This window comes from Capricornis sumatraensis, chromosome 8 (genome assembly GCF_032405125.1).
Source record: "Capricornis sumatraensis isolate serow.1 chromosome 8, serow.2, whole genome shotgun sequence".
NCBI lineage: Eukaryota > Metazoa > Chordata > Mammalia > Artiodactyla > Bovidae > Capricornis > Capricornis sumatraensis.
Window position 1 is genome coordinate 59,666,644 of NC_091076.1, and position 14,256 is coordinate 59,680,899.

Consider the following 14,256-nt stretch of genomic DNA (forward strand, 5'->3'; position numbering starts at 1 on the left):
AGGCAGCCTCCTTGCCGCTCCAGCTCTTTCTGTTGAATCCCACCTCTCCACCCCCATCCTCTCCATCTTCAGAAACCCTCCTTCTGTCAAGACTTACACCCTCCAAAATGCTTTCCGATCTTGCTTGCCAGATGTCACCCATCCTTTCCCCAAAAACGTCTTGGCTGAGGCTGCGGCCTTGACACCCGTATCTCTCCTCCCCTTGAACTAGATTGTAAACTTCTTGAGCTCGGCCTTCAGCCTGCTTCCAAGTGTGTCCTGGGGCCCCCAGCGTAGTACTTGGCACACAGTGAATGCTCAATAAACCCCTGATGATTGACTACAGATGCTGGCGATGACCTTGTTCCCCTCTGGAAGGCAGGCCTTGGAATCACTGCCAAATGAGCAACGGTGTTTACACTTCGGATGTGTCTCACCACAAAGGGGTCACGTGCATGAGTCTAGGCAGTGAGAGGGCCCAGTTTGGTGCTCTCAGCTTCAAAGCGCTCCCAAAGAAAAGGAGGGAAGGGGCTCCTGCACAAAGAAGGCATGGCCGTGGGGTGGCAGGAGAACTTTCAGGGCATCATCACAGAGGCAGAGAGATCCAAGCCTGGATTTCCCCCAGAGCTAATTTGGGGGAATTCCCTGGTGGTCCAGTGATTAGGACTCCACATTTCCACTGCAGGGGACACAGGTTCAATCCCTGGTCAGGAAACTAAGATGCCCACATACCATGATGTGCAGTTAAAAAAAAAAAGTTAATTTCTTTTCCAGGAGTCCTTTGGGGAAATACCCTCTTTTCTAGGTTAGTCTGGGGAGCCTGTGAGGCCTGTGACCAGCAGCTCCAGAATATTCCTAGTTTGCCACCCAATACACACTCATGAGTTCTTTCTCAGAGACCCCCAGGCCCCCTGACTGGCACGGCGGGGGCAGGAGGCCTGCAGCCATTCTACAGGAAAGCCTGGGAGCCATAAGAGGGGGTTGAGCAGGGTTTCTCCCTCTTGGGGGAGGTGCTAATGTCTGGGGCTCCCGTGGGTACCTGAGCCTCACATTCTTTCAGGCCCCAGCTGTGGGTGCCCCCCTCCCCAAATGTGGGAAGAAGGGAGAGAATGGGAGGAAATCCACCACGCAGGCAGAGGGATCAAGTTGCAGGCACGCTCATCAGGGGAGCCTGCTCCTTCCCCTCTCTCAGCCCCGCCTGCTGTCCTGGTCTGGACCCCCGGCGAAGGCAAGACTGAGGGGGCATCTACCGTGCTGGGGCCTCTGACCCACTGGGCCGGCTGACAGGGTCCCCAGGTGTCTTGTCACCTGGGCAGGGAACCACCTTCCCACCAACCTCCTGCTCTTTCCTCTCCTGAGTGCCCTCTGTTTCCCAACACTTGGCACAGGCCCGATGCAGAGTGAGCATGTAGCAAGCATAATACTTCCCGGGGCAGGGCACCAACAGAAGGGCTTGGTGCCCACGGTTCCCACTCTCTGGGGAAGGTGAGGAAAGAGGGTCTGCTGGGTTTGGCCTGGCCCCTAGGCGTCCAAGGATGACAGCCTTCCGTGTATGAATCAGCCCAAGGAGAACGCCTGGACGTCCTGACCCCCAGTTTAGAAAGGGCCCTGAAGCACAGACCACTCTGGTTCAGGTTCAGAGCCCAGGGCAAGCCTCTTGCTGAGGGTCCAGCCCCACTGCAGACACAGAGCAAAGATCCCCATCTGCGGTGCTTTATTATCATAATCATCAGATATAAACGAATGGTATAAAAGGGCCAAGTTCCTCTCCAAGCAGCTCCTCTGAATAAGTAAGACAACAGAGTAAGGAAGAAAAAGGGGGGCCACGGACTGAGCCTGGCGAGCCTGGGCCTGTAACTCAACCCACGCGCAGCCCACTTCTAATAGCCACTCCTCCGGGGTCGTCACTCCTCCAGGGTCGCTGCTTCACCTCTGTTAACAGGACACAGTCAAGGTATAAGCTCCACAAGGGCAGAAATGGTGTCTGACTTTTCCTGTGTGTTTCCCATGCGGGCCACACTGCCTGGCAGGTGCTCAATCAACCCAATACTAGAGGATGCAACGGACCCTCTAAGGAGCCATGACAGCAGTTATTTACAAAGGAAATTCAGGCTGAGCAAGGTTGAGGAACTTGTTCAAGGTCACACAGCTGGTAGGCTGCAGGATCTGAACCCAAGCAGTCTGGCTCCTTAGCCTATGCGTCTCACCAATCCACTCTGCTGCCTTCCACACACCTAGTATCAGCAAATACACACTCATGTATACACAGCACACAAAACACTACCCACGTTCACATGCAATACACACAAAATGCAATTTCGATTCACTGTACACGTGCACACACACACACAAATGTCCAGTTGTTAGTGGTGTCTTTAGGGAGGGGCTCAGCTAGAGAAGGGAGAGCTCTGTGGGCCCAACTGGCCAGCCCAGAGATGCCCAGCCGTCCCTTGCCCGCTGCCCCCCTTACCCTGCCTCTAGCTCTTTTCCCTCCAGGGAGCCAAGTCCAATGCCGGGAGACTACTGCAGCGGACAAAGTCCCGAGGGAATGTGTTGGACATGAAGATGTTGTTCTTGGACACGACGGTGATGCCTGTGTTGTCACAGATGATGCGGGGCAAGGAGATCTTGGCCAGGGCCCGCTGCTGCCGCTTGCTGAACACGCCCTTCTTCTGCCACCAGAACCTGCACGGGAACACCCACGGCCACTGTGCCTGAGGCCCTCCTAGGCTGGGAGGACACCCACTGTCTGGAGCTGCCCCTGGGTGACAGAGGACCACAGTGGACAGCGCCCCCACAGCACAGGAGAGCTCGAGGTCCTCGGGTAGCCCAAGGGGGGATTCAAACAAATAGAGCCCCACTCACAGCTGCCAAGGTGCCCCCCACAACCCGCTCCCACCCCAGCAACCTGCAGGCATCACTAATGACAGACGGGCCCACTCTCCCATGAGACCCTGGGCCCTGGACAGGGCTATGTTCAGGTGGGAGGATGGGATCTAGGGAGTGTGTCTCATTTGTCCACCCAGAGAGGGACACCTTGTTAAGAGTTTCCCCAAGGCACAGTTCGGGCCAGGTGAGAACTGGGTGTGACAGAGGTCAGGCCCACAGTGGAATGAAAACAGGAGCGGCGGCCGGGGGGAAGCAAGGATGGGACCTTCTAATGGAGACTGGTGGCCCCGTGACCACACCCGGGACCTGGAGAAGCATGACCTAGGGTAGCATTTTCTCTCGTCCCTCTCCTTGACAACCACAGATTCCCTCCTTTTTGCACCCTCAACAGCTTCAGGGTACATCAGTGACGACCTTGAGGCTCCCCAGAACACACTGGAAAACCACAGACTCCTTCTAGCAGGAGGAAGCGGGGGTCCCCCGAGGGTCAGGGGCAGGGCCAGAGCTGCGAGGCCTCCGCCCTCACCGGTCGCCATCACGGAGCTTCCTGAACTGGGTCCCAATGAGACAGGCGAGCAGCGGGCCCACGCGGCCATTTTTGTTCAAGGGCTCAGCCACACCACCCATCCAGATGTCAATGTTGTTGGGCGTGCGGTACAGGGCCATCAGCCTTCTTGCCAGGTCCAGGTTCCTCAGGACTGTGCCCAGCTCACCCACCGAGTTGGGCTCTGGGAGCCCACAGAAGCGCCTCCAGGCGTTGTACCCTGTATGGGAGGAGCAGAGGGTGGTTGTGGGTGGCTCGCAGAAAGGCCACCCTCCCAACACAGTGAGGCCACATACAGAGGTTCATGCAGGAAAGGAGGGCACAAAGGGGCTGCTACCCGTCTACAAACCCCCCAGGGAATCCTCTGGCCTCCCTGGGAGCCTGGGCGCAGCTGGGTCTCTCCAGGAACCACTCTGTCTTCCCCTACCCTTCCCACTCTAAGGTAAATCCTAAATTGTCATCACTCCCGCTGGGTCCAAGAACAGGAGCATCTCCTTGCGCCTGTGGAGATCTCAGACCTGTGATGGGTGCAGTGTGTCTGGAAGGATCAGCCCCATACCAGCTGTCCCACAGTACAGGCATCAGCAGGATGGTAGGCTGATCTGGGCTCCCATTCTGGCTCTGTCCCTGACTTGGCTGGAGAACCCGGGCAGGTTCTGAATTTCTCCAAGCCTCAGTTTCCTCATCAGTAAAATGGTGGTGGTTTAGTCCCTAAGTTGTGTCCAACTCTTGCGACTCCATGGACTGTAGCCCGCCAGGCTCCTCTGTCCATGGGATTCTCCAGGTGAGAATATTGGAGTGGGTTGCCATTTCTTTCTCCACATCAGTAAAATGGAAGTGATAATAATCTCTTCCCCTCAGAATCCACATAAAATGAAGCAAAATGGATTGGAGGTAGGTTTTCAGGGCAGTAGGGGCTCGTTATTATGGTGATGCACTAAACTGGGGGGGTTCCAGCAACACAAAGTAGGTAGAAGGTGCTGGAAACGGGGCAGAGGGGCCCAGGGTCCTGACCTCAGGCCGCACCCTAAGAGCAAGGTTCTGAGGGTTGGTGTTTGGGGGCGGGGCGGGGGGGGGGTGCCCCGGTAGCTGGAGGCACTGGAGAGGACAGGCACTGGACTGGGAGGTGGGTGGGCCCGGGAGGCCAGGGCAGCCCCCTCACCAGGAAGGCCGTGGTCGCGGCTGCGCTGCATGTTGAGCGCGGGCAGGTCCAGCCCGATCCTCATGACCTGCTCAAACAGCCGCTCCCGGATCTCGTCCACCGCGATTTGGTTCTGGCGGTTCAGCTTCGCAGGGGTGGCCATGAGGCCCCGCAGGATGGGGTCGATGCCACCTGGAGCAAGAGGAGCACGCCGGGGGAAGGGTCCAGCTTGGTATCGGAGCTCAGACTGCAGCGAGCCAGACCCGGGGGCAGTGGCGAAGAGCGCTGAGCACATGTGGCTCCTGGCGCCAAGGTCCCCAGGTGGGCAGATCCTCACTGAGGCTCTGCGGCCTCGGGGATAAAGCCATTCAAACTCGTCAGGCTCAGATGCTCCCAGCCCTCCTAGGTCCCTGAGGATCCCAATGCACAGGAAGGAGCCAGCTCCCTAGAAGCTGTCTCACCCCACTCTCTGTTGGATGTGCAAGCAGAGTCAAGTGAACCAGGCCGGAAATCAGATGCCCCGAAGACGGAAGGAAAGACAATTTATTCCGCCCTAGCTCCCTGCGACCAAGTCCATGCCCACCCCACCTTCGGCTGCCAGTTCACTCCCTCACTCCCGGACAGGGTCTTGCTCACCTTCGAGCACAACCCTCCAGCTGGCAAAAAAAACCCTGCTGAGCGGCACGCGGGGGTTGGGCTGCATAGGTTGGTATCGACTGTTCAGGCGGAACATGAAGGGTTGGATGAGGGTGTGGCCGTAGCGGAAGGCGTTGGTGAAGACGTTGGCGATGCGCGGGTCCACCGAGTCGTTGTAGCAGCGGTACCGGGGCAGGTACTTCCGCATGGCCTCCCGCCCCAGCACCAGGGGCAGGTAATCCCGGTAAGTGATGATCTAAAGGAAAGTCACTCAGAGTGGCCTCTCCACTCACCCCTCCCTGCGGATTCTTCACCTGTTCCTGACTCGGAGGGATCCCTCCCTCGCCTAAGGCCAAGGATTTGCCTTCCACAGTACTGGACCTGGGTCCCACAGAGTGGGACAAAGTGGCATGAACAGGGCTCGAGTGCTTGCCTGCTGTGTGACCTTAGGCCAGTTATTAACCTCTCTGAGCCCCAGTTCCTCAAATGTAAATTACAGGTAATTATGCTGCACTCCGCCTTAGAGGATTAAATAATAAAAGGTTTTGTGAGTCCTTTCATAGCTCCCTTGCCCTTGAGTTATTCCTGTCTCATTTCTCTTACAGGGAGAAGGCAATGGCAACCCACTCCAGTACTCTTGCCTGGAGAATCCCATGGACGGGGAAGAGCCTTGTGGGCTGCAGTCCATGGGGTGGCTAGGAGTCGGACACAACTGAAGCGATTTAGCAGCAGCAGCAGCAGCAGCAGCAGCAGCAGCAGCATTTCTCTTAACTAGCATACTCCTTGAGGGCAAGGGTTGGATCTCATTTCTCTTGAAATTACTCAGTAGGCAACAAAGTGCCTGGCTCACAGTAGGGTTCAATCTAGTGTCTGTAGACAGAGGGGAGGCAAAATGGAAAAGGGCCACCCTAGGTGATTTCTCGCAGTGAAAAGAGAGGAGAGGGAACAGACACACTCTAGATTCTAGACTCTGGAATCTCCTCTCAGAGTTAATTAAACAAATCTCATTTAAGTTCTTAGTGCCAATGGAAAACTGGTCACCCTGGTCACCCTCAGCACCAGCAACTCTCTCCACTTCAAAGCTGAGGAGTATTAACAAGCAGTGTGTGTGTGTGTGTGTGTGTGTGTGTGTGTGTGTGTGTGTGTGTGTGTGGTGTGTGCATTTGAGTGCATGTTCATGACCTGGGAGAGGATGAGGATGCTGGAGTGTCAAAACTTGGGAGAAAGGAAATCCCCTGGCAGTCCAGTGATTTGGACTTGGCGTTTCCACTGCAGGGGGTACAGGTTCAATCCCTGGTTGGGGGACTAAGATCCCAAAAGCTAAATAGTGCAGCCAAGAAATAAATAAAGCATTTAAATATTTCCCCCCAAATTGGGAGAACACCCCTTTAAGCGAGGATAAGAAGAGTGGGTGAGCTGGGATACAGCCGTGAAAAAGAGGGAGTGTGTAAAGGAGCCAAGAGTGACAATGTGATGAAGGAAAGAAGAATTTACTGAACACCTACTGTACGCCTGGTGGCTCAGCTGCTAAAGAATCCGCCTGCAATGCAGGAAACCTAGGTTTGATCCCTGGGTTGGGACGATCCCCTGGAGAAGGGAAAGGTTACCCACTCCGGTATTCTGGCCTGGAGAATTCCACGGACTGTATAGTCCATGGAGTCACAAAGAATCGGACACGACTGAGCAAATTCCACTTTCACTGGGCACCAAGCATTTTAGATCCACCTGTTTAAACCTGTCAGTATCATTCCTGGTAGACAGGAAAGTCGAAAGGAGAGCAAGCCTGGGAAAGAGGGAATGAAAGGCAAGTGACCCTTGTCAAGCACTTAGTCTCTGCCAGGTGTTTTCACATAGCTCATGAGGGTTAATTTGCACAGCTAACATGCAGCAGCAGAGAAGGCAATGGCACCCCACTCCAGTACTCTTGCCTGGAAAATCCCATGGATAGAGGAGCCTGGTGGGCTGCAGTCCATGGGATCACTAAGAATCGGACACGACTGAGTGACTTCACTTTCACTTTTCATTCTCACAAATTGGAGAAGGAAATGGCAACCCACTCCAGTGTTCTTGCCTGGAGAATCCCAGGGATGGGGGAGCCTGGTGGGCTGCTGTCTATGGGGTCACAGAGAGTCGGACACGACTGAAGTGACTTAGCAAGCAAGCAAGCAAGCAACATGCAGCAGAGGAACTTTGGCATCCCAAGTCTGCCGACCCCTGGCATCACAGATGCCCAGGACTGCCTACCTGGACCATGGCTCCCACGATCTTTCGGGCTTCCTGATAGAGCCTCTCTCCATCCCAGTGGGCGTTCAGGCGCTTGAGCTGTGTGGCCAGCCGGTTGTGCTCCCTCACAAAGAGTGTGTGCATGGAGGCGAGCTCAGGCATCTCGCTCGCACGGGAGTCCCCTTGGGGAAGCAAAAGCTACTGTCATTCTTAAGACCTCCCTCCTGGAAAGGACTTGCTCCACTGAAACTCCCTCTGGGGCCAAGGTCAAATGCTGTTTATCTCCACTCAACTTTTCACGCCATGCTCAGTCTGCACCCCATCTAGGAGGCCTCCCTTGATTCCCTGGTCCGCCTTAGCAGCTCTTCAATGCTGGCCGGGGATGCTCATTTACTAAGCATCAGATCTGACACAAGACTTGCCACCTTCCCATACCTGAGACTGCTGGCGCCTGGAGGACAAGGACCATGGAATGTGCCTTTTCGTATCTGACCCTCCCACCCAACATACACACAAACACATGGGGTTTAACACTGCCTGGGACAAAATAGGAGACCCATGAGCACTGCTTGATTGACATTTTCTTGATTCAGGGAAGGCCAAAAAAGTAGCATGCATGTTGGCTCTCCCTGTTTTCCTGCCCATGTCAGACACAGCAAATGATCATAGCCTTTACTCCTGATAAAATTAGATGCAGACTTCCCTGGTGGTCCAGTGGTTAAGAATCTGCCTGCCAATGCAGGGGACTTGGGTGTGATCCCTGGTCTGGGAAGATCCCACATGCCATGGAGCAGCTAAGCCCGTGTGCCACAACTACTGAGGTCTGCGTGCCCTAGAGCCTGTGCTTCACAACAAAAGGAGCCACCACAGTGAGAAGCTGACACACTGTGACTAGAGTAGTTTCCACTTGCCACTAGAGAAAGCCTGCACATAGCAGTGAAGCACTGAAGACCCAGCACAGCCAAAAATTAAAATTAAAAATTAATATAAAAAAAGAAATTGGATGCAACCTCAGAATCCTTCTTACCACAGGACTCTAGAAAGCCACTACCACCTGCTCAGAGCTGCCATGCCCACCTTACTACATGCTAACTCTGCAGCCTGCTTGGGAGAGGGAGTCAGGGCACAGGATGTTTGAAGGCCACACCTGAGACTGTTCAAAAGAACCAAGAGTGACCCTCTGATCCCTCTAGTCCTCCCCTAACCCTGCTCTGGAGGATCAGGACCAGGCCCATTTCTGCAAGACACTGGGTTCCGTCCTCCCCAGCTCTAAAAGTCGGTGGCAAGGAAATTCCCTGAGAGTAGCCTTTCCTTCTCATTACTTGACAAGAGGTCAAGACCATCCGGGCCGGGGACACGTGACTCAACACCATGTGGAGGCGGAGGACTGCTGCTCCTCCTCTAGCCCAGAAAAGTCCACAGTGGGGCTGACCTTGATTCTCTTCCCCAGGGCCCAGCCAGCAGAGCCATCATGAGGAGAGGCTGAGAGGCCAGAGAGAAGGGCCAGACCCACTGTTGGGTTCATAGTTAAAAACACTGTATCAAGTAAAATTTCTGGGCATGGCCACCATCACTGCCCCAACTTTATCCCCAGGACTGCCAGTTGTCTAAATCGAAAATCCCACCCTCTTTTATTACAGGAAATCAAGGTGGGTAGGTGGCAATGTTCTGGAGCAGCTCTGTCCCACAGAAATTCTGCACTGATGAAAACGTTCTACATTTGAGCTGTCCTGTATAGAAGCCATTAGCCTATGGGGCTGCTGAACACTTGAAATGAGCACTTGAAAGGTAGCTGGCACAGTGGAGCAAGCTTGTTTTTAATTTAAGCTAAATTACATATAAATGAAAATAGCCACGTGTGCCTAGTGTCTGCCATATTGGATACTGTTGTTCTAGAGCGTTGAGGGCGCCATGCTGCTCTCTCTTTGGTTTCCTGTCCCTGGAGGATTCAGCTTTCCCCTCTCGCAGAGCCCAGATGGAAAGGGAGCAACAGAGAAAGGGCTAGATGGATGGAGCCAGGCGCCTTGGCCATCCCTGAGTCTCCTTCTTAAATCTGGGGGTTTTGTTGTCGTTTTGGGGGTTTGTTTTTGTTTTGCCTTTCCAGCTCCATCCAACTTGTTACCAAGGCAACTCGATTCACATCCTGTAAACTGGGGAGGGCAGTCTCTCTCAATGCTAACCCAAGGGGCTCTGCAATAGGCTCGCCATGGCTCCAGTAGGGGGCGCCCTGCATCAGTCCAGGTCCCTGCCCAGGACTGACCTGCCAGGAAACAGGGGATGTTCGCCGAGCGGTTGGTGAGGAGGCAGGGGTCATCGTGCAGGTTGTCGAAGGGCAGCAGGGCCCGGCCGTTGTCCTGGAAGCGGGTGTTGACGGCCAGCAGCCCCAGCTGGTTGGTCAGGTTGCGCAGCCTCATGGCCAAGGGGTCCTCGCTGCCGTAGACCATGCTGGCGTCCACGAAGGAGGTGAGCGCGTTGATCTGGTTGCGGATGGTGATGTTGCTGTGGGTGCAGGCAGGGGAGGAGCGGAAGAAAGGGATGCAGTCCTGCTGGTTCTTGATGCGGGGGTCATTGGGCGGGATCTGAGGTGCAGAGAGAGGCCCCGCGGGCTCGCCGCGGCCAGGGACAGAGGTCAGGAGTGGCTCGCTCTGGTCCACCTGCCGTTTTAGGCCCTGAATTCCCGCCAGGGAAGCCATCTAGAACCGAGGACCAGAGCGGGCAACCCAGACGGTAAACAAAGCCTCTCGGGGCCCCTCAGCTGACAGGAAGGTTTCCCAAGGCCCCCGAGGGATGAGCCTAAGGTCCCACCGGCAGAACGCCTCTGAGCAGGAGGGGCGGTGGCTGGAGGGCTGGCATGGAGGACCTGGGCCCCCTGGAGGTGCGCTGGCCGGTCCTCCGACCCGCCCCCTCAACCTCCTTTCTCTCCTCTCCTCTGACTCTGTTCCTCTCTGCTCGGGTCCCTGGCTCGCTCTCTGTCCTCTCCGGCGGCCTCTCTTCTTTCCCTTCCGCCTCTTGTCTCTCTGTCTCTCCCTCCGTGCCCTATCTGCCTCTGCCCGCCTCTCTCTGGGACCCTCCTTCCTTCCTTCTTTCCCCTGCTACTCTGCACGTGTCTACTCTCACCCCCGCTCCAACCCCACTACCAGGCTCTGTGTGATGTGGGCTGGGGGTGGGGGCCCCCCGAGTGGGGAGGGAAGACGACTGAGCCCCCCGGCGCTTGCACACAGAAGTCTGAGGGGCAGCGGGAAGGTCGTCAGCACAGAGAGGGTGGGAGATGCTGGGTGGTGGAGGCGTGGGGAGCGGTCAGGGCAGGCTTGCTGGGACCCGGAGAAGAAACGCTGGGCAGGAAGGGAAGTGGCCTCTTCGAGGAACGATGCCCCCCTCCCCCGACCCGGCGGGCTGCAGGGCGGGGCCGGGAGGAAGCACCTTGAGCGGGAAGCACGGCGGCTGCTGCAGGCAGCTGGTCTCGCAGTTGATGCCGGTGAGGAAGGAGGCGCGGGCGGCCGGCTCGGGGGTGAAGTCGAGGTCGTGGTCGAGCAGCTGGCCCCACTGCATGAACATGAGTGAGCGCTCCTGGTCCGGAGTCAGCTTCTCCGTGGGGAAGCGCACGATCTCATTGGACACGGCGCGAGCCTGTGGGACACCGGGCGTCAGGGGCCGCGGTCTTGGCCGGGCTGCTCCCTCTCCGCCCGGCCGGGGCTCACCAGGGGCACTGCGAAGCCGCTGCGCTTGACCCCGGGCGTCCAGCCGAAGGGCAGCGAGAAGCCGTCCTCGTACTCCGCCGGCAGCCAGCGTGCAAAGGCGCGGTTGGAAGCCCCCAGCGTGGGGCTGCGCCTGCAGGGGCGAGAACACGGCGCTGACACCCCTTGGTAGAGTCCCCAGCCTCCAGCCACCGCCCGCGCATCGAGGGCCGGCCCCCAGCGGCCGCACCTGTTGTTGCACTGCCCGGTGATGGTTCGGTACTTGTCCTTCTCTGGGCAGCTCACCCCCAGGTCCTGGTGGGCGCAGCCGCTGGTCTTGGACAGCAGGTTCAGCTGGGCCGGGGTCAGCACGTCTGTGGACCGGGCAAAGTAGGAGGCAAGCGGGAGCTGAGCCCCTGTTCTCTACCCACTGCTAGGGACACTTGCTTGGGGGATGTGGACTGAGGACATAGCGGGGGGGATGCTAGGATACCCCCCGGAAGGAGGGATTGGGAGACCCACAGAGATTCAGTGAGGCACTGGAAGAGTAGCGGGAACTGTACCTGTGACATTGAAGCGGCCTGGCCACAGGGCCCTCAGCTTCCTCTCCAGCAGGCTGAGGGCCACGTGCAGGTAGTCAGCTGCCCTCACAGCGGTCCTGGTGGCCGCCACTGGCTGCTTGAAGTAGGACAGGAGTTCCATGGGGCTGGCCAAGCCGCTGTGAAGCCGCTGCTTGATGCTGCTTGAGGGAAGGAGGGGTGAGCCCAGAGGAAGGAGGGGGAGACACTCAGCGGGGCCCCAGCCCAGAGCTGTGGGCTCGAAGGACCCAGAGCCGGGAAGCAGGTTTGTCTTTGTAAACACCAAAGGTTTGGACCTGGGAGTCCGAAGACAAGTGGGAGGCATGGTCTTGAAGATGTTTTCACACCCAAAGACAGAAAGACCACCCGGCAGAGGGCCCCACCTCCAGCCTCCAGCCGCACGTTCCCTGCTGCCTGTTCCTTCTCTGAAATGCCAGGGACGGCCTCACTCAGAAGCCCCACCTTTCCCGCCGCTCCTTGTAGGCTTTGTCCACTAGCCGCTTGGCTTCCTCCATGCAGGTCAACACCACTGAGGTCTCCACTTCCCCTGGGACAGCTGCCCAGAACAGAGGTCAGGAGGTCAGGAATGGACCCAAAGTCCCCATCAGACCCCAGAGCCCGGGTGGCTTACAAGGAGGAAAGGAATCCCGGGGACTCAGAACTACCCTTAACATGCCACCTTTTCCCTTCTTTCTGAACTGTTACCTGGAGGGGCACCCTCCGAGGACTGGAGCATGATCAGAACTGCCAGGAGTCCCGCCGGGCCCAGGAGAAGCTTCATCTCTGCAACAAGACCCCGTGCCCGCGAAGTGTGCAAAGCCCACAGTGCACTGGGGAGATGAGCGCCCCACAGCCACCTCCTCCCAGGCCCCCTCCTTCTCACCCAGTGCCCCCACAGTGGGTTCTGCCTACAGACAGAGTCTAGGACCCTACCTCTGAAGTTCTAGGGCTCCACCTGGCATTGGCATCACCTCTTAGCTGAACCTGGGCTTTTATGTTCTCCAGGCTGGGGGAGGGCTGAGGCAGGTGGGTCCCGCCCCTGGAGACTCAAGTCTCTCTCCTCCCCCACTGGGCCCAGGGAGCACAGAAAGAGCCCCCTCGTATGGGAGAAACAGGCATTGGAGGAGGGACCAAAACCATCTCCAACCCGTGACCTTGGCACTCCTCCGGAGAATCTCAGCTCCCCATGTGTGCTAGACCAGTGCTGTCCCCAAAGCGTGCAAAATTTTACTCCCCCTCTCCAAAATTCTGGTTCAACTGAGTATCCAGGGTTCCTTTGCAAGGGATGGAAGTTAGGACCCGAAAGCCCAGGGAATAACGGGAAACAGAAATTGGAGTGATGATGGCCCGATCTGCCTCCAGACACTGTTCCCCCACGCTCAACAGTAACCAGGCCCCTGGGGCCAACCGTGGTGGGCAACCCCTCATTCTTGGAGCAGGCTAAGAGGACAGGAAATCTGACTGGAGATCGTTGAGCTTTACAGGAAAGAGGAACATGGGGGCTACGGGCTGAGGACCAAGGTAACTTCCTCTATCCCTCTCCTCATCGCCTTTTCTCTTGGCTCTTGGTAGGGGACTACCTCCAACACCCCCTCCATCTGCTCCAAGATTTCAGGAACCAGGAGAGAACAGAGCTGGCTGTGGTTAGTGGTCAGCTGGGTGACGCAGCCCAGACCCAGAGGAAGGCTGGCAAAGGGCGTGCCAGTGGGAAAGGTGCCCTACAACTCATGACGGTGTTCATCCGCCTTCCTGCGCCCTCATCAGGCTGGGCACATGCCAACCATGGCCCCCATGTCCTGTTCGGTCTACCCACACATCCTACCTCCAGACACCCTCCTGCACTCACTCTTGCCATCTATCCCCAGACCACCTCTTGGCCGAGGAACAAGGGATAGGGACATCTTCCCGGTGTTCCTTCCCACCTGCCAGGAAGTTCTTCCAGCCTTGTTCTTCCAGGGCTTGCTATGTGTGAACTTGGACAGGTGGCTCTTTGTGAGTCAGGTTCTAGAATTTTATAGGCTTTTGAAAAATACTTTTTTAAAAAATCCTGTAATGTATTTCCATTCATGAAATGTTATAGAATAAAGAAATAAACTATTTACAGACAGGTGAGATTAGGGTAATTTTTTTCTTTCCAGCTTTGTCATCTTTCCCATAAATAAGAAACAAGAAGGAAAATAATTTCCCATATTCCTAGCACTGACTAATCATCCCATTTCATAATTTGATATGTATATGTAGATATAATGTGTATTTTATTTATTTGTTATTTCATTTTGGCTGCACTGGGTCTTTGTTGCTGCTTGTGGGCTTTCTCTGCTTGCGGCAAACAGGGGCTACTCTCCAGTTGCGTTGCACAGGCTTCTCACTGCAGTGGATTCTCTTGTTGTAGAGCATGGGTTCTAGGCGTGCAGCCTTCAGTAGTTGCAGCACGCGGGCTTAGTACTTGTGAAACACAGGCTCCAGAGCTCAGGCTTAGTAATCGTGGCTTTGGGGCTCTGTTGCCCCTTGGCATGTGAAATCTTCCAAAACCAGGGGTGGAGCCCATGTCTCCTGCATTGGCAGGTGGATTCTTAACCACTGGACCACAGG

At 56.3% G+C, this 14,256-nt stretch overlaps 1 protein-coding gene across 1 annotated transcript; it reads right to left on the reverse strand.

The window, feature by feature from the left end:
• Positions 1-2,456: 2,456 nt before the first annotated feature.
• Positions 2,457-12,454, reverse strand: MPO (myeloperoxidase). Its single transcript, XM_068977544.1, has 12 exons — positions 12,370-12,454; positions 12,127-12,220; positions 11,650-11,825; positions 11,337-11,460; positions 11,111-11,240; positions 10,833-11,039; positions 9,673-9,991; positions 7,434-7,594; positions 5,190-5,445; positions 4,575-4,745; positions 3,395-3,632; positions 2,457-2,664 (listed from the first exon to the last, which is right to left on the reverse strand). The coding sequence occupies exons 1-12, from the start codon at positions 12,443-12,445 to the stop codon at positions 2,457-2,459; spliced, it is 2,160 nt and encodes a 719-aa protein (XP_068833645.1). The 5' UTR covers positions 12,446-12,454.
• Positions 12,455-14,256: the final 1,802 nt, after the last annotated feature.